This window comes from Gopherus flavomarginatus, chromosome 17 (genome assembly GCF_025201925.1).
Source record: "Gopherus flavomarginatus isolate rGopFla2 chromosome 17, rGopFla2.mat.asm, whole genome shotgun sequence".
NCBI lineage: Eukaryota > Metazoa > Chordata > Testudines > Testudinidae > Gopherus > Gopherus flavomarginatus.
This window is the reverse complement of record NC_066633.1, coordinates 6398569-6404568: the sequence shown is the minus strand read 5'-3', so window position 1 is coordinate 6404568 and position 6000 is coordinate 6398569. Positions and strand designations below refer to the sequence as shown.

Sequence of the window (6000 nt, the reverse complement as noted above, 5' to 3'; positions counted from 1 at the left end):
CTTTTGGGGAGGGAGGGGCGTTGTTTTTCAGCCTATGTGAAAGGGACAAGTCCCCACCAAAGTCAGCACCTTCCCTGTGCGCTCCTGTCACTTTGAAGAGCAGCTAGGCCTAGCCCACACCACACCTGCCAGGCTGGGGCCTCTCGCAAGAGAGAAGGAGGAGTGTTGTTAAGCCCTGGGAAGCGGGCAGTGCTCGGAGGAGTGTTGTTAAGCCCCTGGGATGTGGGCAGTGCTCGGAGCTGGATTCACAGCTATATTCCTAGGGGAGCGAACGGGGCCAGAGTGACAGCCCTGGGGCAGGAGGTTCCACCTTCACAACATGCAGCAAAACAAGGTTTAGCCCCTGCTGCTTTGCTTCAGCCTGAACCCACCAGGGCCCCCGTGGGTTCACTGCCAGCAAACACCCAGGAGCTCTTTGACACAGGCCAACAGCTGTCAGGAGCTAAGGCCATTTATACCGGGACCTCTTAGTTCGTGGTCACAGGTTCCACTCCTGAGTGCCCCGCTCCCCTTGTAACAGCACAGCGCGCATGGCACCGGAGACAGTTATGGGCACCCTCTGTGCCGCTGCTGGCTTTGCAGGGGAGGCATTGCCATGAGCGGGGGCAGCCCCAGGTGCACACAGCATCTGAATGGGGCTTGTTCGGCGCTGTGGGAGAAAGTCAACTGTGCTGAGAGGTGCCAGAGCCAAGCTTGGCAGTGTGGGGCAGGACCCCAGCTCCAATGGCTCCCGCTGTCACCTTGGCAGGCTGGTGATGACAGCTCCAAATGGCTCCTGGCCAGACTTGGGAGGAGTCCAAAGAAAAGAGAGGCTCCTCGTTAACCACGGTCGCTGCAGCACTCGAACTGCTGGCCGCTTCCAGCTTCTCCACGGTTGCACCCCCTGCCTCTGGCAAAAGGCCCCAGCCCAGCTGGACACCCCTTCCCCACAGAGCTCGGCAGGGAGGTGCCGACGCTCCCAGGCACCGTTGGCAGGGGGGCTGCAGCAGCCAGGTCCCCAGTTGTCTCAGTCTATGTACCTGGCACTTTGGGCCCAGCCCCCAGCTGTGCGTGAACAGTTCCTCCGAGCCTTGCTCAGCTGTAGAACAGTCCTTGGTTGCCTATAAAAAGCCATATAGAAAAACTGTCCCCAGCTTGTGAACCTGCCCAGCCCCTACTCCAAGGAAAGACAAAACCCCCAAAGTGGCAGGAGACGCCCCCTCCCTCTCTACACCCACCCCCCTTCGCTGGGCAGGGCTGCTCCTCCCCTGGAACGTCAGCCACGGAGCAGCTGGGCTCAGTTTTTAAACAGACGATACTTTCCTCAAAGCAACCCCCCCCAATTCTTAGCTGGAGCTGGGTCTCCTCTGCTGCTGCTCCTCCTGGGCCGAAGCCAGATCCACCCTCTGCTCGTCCATACGCTTGGCCTGGACGCGCTGGATGAGGCTGAAGAAGTCTTCATCGGGCATGGTGGGGCCACGGGGGACGGTGTCTGGCGGAGCGCAGCGCTGGTCGTCTATCCGGGATGACTGGCACGGCCAAGGGGAGGGGAGGAGAAACAGGCATTAGAAACAGTTTCCGCCTGTGCTGGCTTCATCCTGCTGGGGAGACAGCGAGCTCCCTGCAGCTGGCTGGAGCCGAAAGGGGTTGTCATGAGGAGGTGGCAAGAAAGGGCAGAAGAATCCCATCCTGGAAACAAAGGGAGCCAGGAACAGTGGCCCTGAGCCCAGGGCCGGGGGCCGGGGTGGGGAAGGAAGGGGCTTTTCATGGCTGTTAAAAGCCTTTGCGATGAGTCCTGCTTTAATGGGCCAGCCTCTCAGGCCCCCCTCCCTCCTCGTTTGCCCTGGGCCTCGGCCTACCTAACTGCAAGTGCCAATCAAAGAGCAGCACAAGACCTTGACTGGCACCTGCTCTTCTGTTCTGGAGGCACAAATCTGGCCCTGCGAAGAGGAGGCTGGGCCCTCTGCCAGTCTTGCCCCATGTTCGTACAGGACTGCGTACTGTTCGGGATGGGCCCTAGGAGCGGCCGGAAAGCTGGTGCTGCCCTGCCCCATGGGCCCCTGGCGCTGGCCCTAGCCAAGCAGAGTCTCAGCCCCTGGGGTCGGTGCAGAAGAGCAAGCTGCCTACCTGGCACTTCATGAGCATGTTGAAGAACTCGTCCCCTGGCTCCTGGGCATCCCCCTCCATGCGCAGGTGCCCCAGGTTGTTGTGAGTGATGCGGAGGCCGGGCAGGCTGCCCACACTGGCACGCTGGTCATCCAGCCGCCTGCTCTGGGAGCTGGCGATGAGATCAAAGAACTCCTCTGTCTGCGGAGATGCTATTAACGAGGACTGAGCTACAGGGGAACAGGGAGAGCACCAGGGCATCAGTGCAGGGAAGAGGCCCATCATGATGCTGTTCAGCTCCAGCATGCTGCTCAGTCTCTAATTAACTCATTCACCACCCCTCTGAGGTCCGAGAGCCAGGACGCCTGGGTTCTGTCCTGGTCTGTGACGCTGATTTACTCGGTGATCTTGGGTAAGTCACTTGGCCCCTCTGTGGCTCTCAGCGCATGCACAGTGGGGGTGGCTAATCCCTCCCTGCCTTTGTAAAGCACTTATGGCCCCCATAAACCTCAAAGTGCATCACTATTAACTAGTAAATGATCCCCTTTTAGAGGTGGGCAAGCTGAGGCAGTGGGCGGGCAAGTGATATGCCCAAGGGCACCCATCTAATCGGTGGCAGAACCTGGATTAGCCCAGGCCTGTGGTCAGCCACTCTCAGCAGAAAGGTGATTTGAGCTGCCCCCTTGCTCTCTTAACTCCGCCCCCTCCTAAGAGTAACCTCATTTCCCTGTACTGAATGGGCTCACCTGACCCACAGCAGGAGAGAAGCAAATTGCAGCCATTTCATCTATTTGCAAAGAAGAACAAATGGCCATAACTTTTCTTTTAGAACAGCGGGTCTGGACCAGCCAAAGCTGCATGGCCCTTCTGAGCTGCAGGCAGCTCCCATTACCAATGTACAGAGCCAATCAGGGCCCCGTTTCAGACCACGCTTTCTGAAATCAGCCAGCTACAGTGACTGCCACGCCTAGGGAGAGCAGACAGCTGGCGCTGTGAACTTCCCCACAGCAGTGCCACACAATCCACTCAGGCTGGGTGTGCTGGAGGCCTTGCAAGGAGCACGCTCACTCAGAGCACAATGGCTGGCGGGATCCTGCATGTGGAAGACACGAAGGCTCAGTTCGCACCCTGAAAGCTGGCCTGGGGAGCAGCACACGCTGTGGCTATCGTTTTCTCTATGACATTAAAAGATCCAAGGGGGTTTATTGCCTTGCTTGACACAACATCAATAAAGTCTAGACGGTATCAGTGCCTCCCTGGAATGAGGGCTCTGTGAGTGCACAAACATCGGGCAGCGAAGGGGGAAAGCAGCTGGCTTTAGAGGGCAAGCCGCAGAAACTCTGGCTACACATCTCCCCCTGGCTGACAAGGCTGCATTAAGGGAGCAGCACAGGATATTAATTGCACTTGGACCGTTGATTAGATTAGGGAAGAGATGCCTCATTGACGTGGCCTGTCAAGAAGGTACCAAATCTTTAGCACTCTCATTGCATTACCAGTCCTCTGCCTGTGAAGCCACGTGAGCAAAAACTGCACCTTACTCCAGGGCCATGACCCCTGAGACCCCATGTCCCCCACACATCACCCCCTCCCGTACAGCCGCTGCAGGGCTGTCTAGTACCCAGCACAGGGATTCCCGGGGTCCATCTCTGGCTCTCCTAGCGAATGGCTGTGCTGCCCCAGGAGTTTAACTTCTGTGCCTCATTTGACCCCTCCAGAGCAGAAAAGTCTCCCCTATCCCGGGGTGTGCCGCAAGGCTGACCTGGTCTGAAGTGCTTTGCACTACAAGCAGCGAGCTCCTGGCAAGGAGCACAGGAGAATGCAGCGGGGAGTAGCTGAGTGGATCAGGGAGCAGAACATTGCCATCGACACGGGCACAAGCACCCAAGCGGCCTTTAAAGGTCCGACACGGGCGAGCGGTTCTGCCTTTGAGAACTCCTGGGTGGTGGGACCAAGCAGACCCGTTCCTGGTTACAACGCGTCCTCTACTTGCCCGTTCTGAGCCCTGGAGCAGCCTCCTCAGTGCAACTGCAGTTAATAGGCCATGCTTACAATGAACCACCAAGGAACATGTCTGAAGAGACATTTTCCGCCTTCCTCATTATTAAGCCTAATTTTAAGATTCGGGGGCAGGGGCCGGCCAGTTCCAAGTAGACGGTAGTTACAGAAATTGTGCTTGCAGTTGACTCCAAAGCCCCTGGAAGCCTGAGTGGCTTTCTGTCTTGCGCTCAGGCAGCCTCCTAACAGACGCCCCATGCAGTTACAAAGAGTGGATATAATTAGAGGCCATGTAATCAGCCAAGTGCAAGCAGAAGTAAGTGATTCATCAGACAACTCATCCTTTCCGAGTCCCCCAGACAACACTCGTCTTCCAGGTCCAGTGCAGATACGGTATCTGCCAGTGCAATAACTGTGCACGTTCTGTCCAGCACAAGGCAGAGGTACCTGCGTCATAGCGCGTGTCTTAGGAAATCACAGTCTGCACCTGGTTCTTTTCAGCCCTCCCGGAGCCAGCCTGCTCCTCCAACGGCTGTCTGTTTGGGTGTGTGTTTGGGAGCGAGAGCACGAGCCAAGCTCTCTGCTGATGTAAATGGGCTCAGTTCCATTGGCTTCAATGGAGTTTTGCCCGTTTCCCCCAGCGGTGGATTTGAGCCGACTTCCCACCACCCTCCTTACAGTGCTATGCTCACATCCCGCACAAGTGCACACGCGCCAAATGCCACCTAAAGATTCCGGTGCTGCCTCCCAATGAGAAACAAAAAACCAGCAGGCACTTGCAACGTGCGTTGCTGGCAGACAGCCCCCCGAGCCAAGGAACTGGCGCTCCACCTGAGGGGCTGTGCTCTGTCTTACAGCAACCCTGTGGGAAACGGGGTTGAGGGGAGCGAAGGGAAATGGGCATTGCAAGCTCAGCCAGCGGCCCAACGTGCTGGCTAATGTCCCTACGCCTAAGTACAGACTTGTGCTGCCAATGCCCATCACATCTGGCATGACCAGGTCTGGATGACACCACCTCTGGCACTACTGGGAACCTCAGAGAGGAGGTTTTTCAAATGACGCGCGGAAGCAAACAGAAGGCGCTGCACAACAAAAACATTCAGTCGCAAGCTCTGAAACAACATCCAGCAGTCCATGAAAACAGCTGGGTGGTTCCTTTTTGCTGCTGGTTAGGAATGAAACATTCCCCCGCAATGTAGAAATCCAAACACGCTGACACTGGGCGAGCAAAGGGGACCCAGTAAATAACTCTAAATAAAAAGTAAAACAGGGTACGTAGTTTTACTGTCTACTTGAAAGTGCAAATTAATTAAACAGCAATGTGCCCAACTCGCACGTTTATCGAGCGTCTCACGGTATTTGCTGTTGTCCTTAAAGCCTCCTGTTAGGGAGGCATGTTAATACATGAGAATCTCAGCTTTCATTTCAAAAAGGAAGGCAGGTCCAGACCCCCAAAAGGGATTGATTCCAATGAGAATTTGGCCCAGAAACTCAAAGGTATTTAGGCACCTACGTTTCTAGCCATCAGGGTTGTGGAGGAAAGCTTCAAACTATGAAGTGAGGACAGCAGAAAGGCTCAGAAATCAGGAGCCGAATCAACAGCGCTCCCAATTCACGTGTTTATTAACAAATCATGTGTTTTAACCCAGCCTCCTGCTCTGGAGTTTGGTTTGGAACACCTGGGCTGATGGTAATACGGAAACAGCTTAAAGGCTGCTGCTGTCTAAAGCTCCCTCGATTGTGGCCCTCAGCGCAGCTGGGAAATTCACGCTGGTTTCTGTCTCAGCAACGCGCATATCTCTGTAAAACCAATGCGCATTTCCAGGGTATTTTTAGGGTGAAAAAGCCATGGGACTCGGAGCCAGTCTGTGCTCCTTGTCACAACCCAGCCTGACCTGCTCAGCCCTGTTTAGCTCT

General features: G+C 55.8%; 1 protein-coding gene across 11 annotated transcripts in view; it reads right to left on the bottom strand.

Moving 5' to 3' along the window:
• Positions 1-828: 828 nt before the first annotated feature.
• Positions 829-6000, bottom strand: part of GPSM1 (G protein signaling modulator 1) — a 146564-nt gene continuing 141392 nt past the window's right edge. For all 11 annotated transcript variants that reach the window (XM_050926970.1, XM_050926961.1, XM_050926963.1 and 8 more), the window contains 2 exons: positions 2107-2315; positions 829-1508 (listed from right to left, as the gene is read on the bottom strand). In XM_050926970.1, the coding sequence (XP_050782927.1) occupies positions 1326-1508; positions 2107-2315 (392 nt within the window). In that variant the 3' untranslated portion in view covers positions 829-1325. The remainder of the gene's footprint in view (positions 1509-2106; positions 2316-6000) is intronic.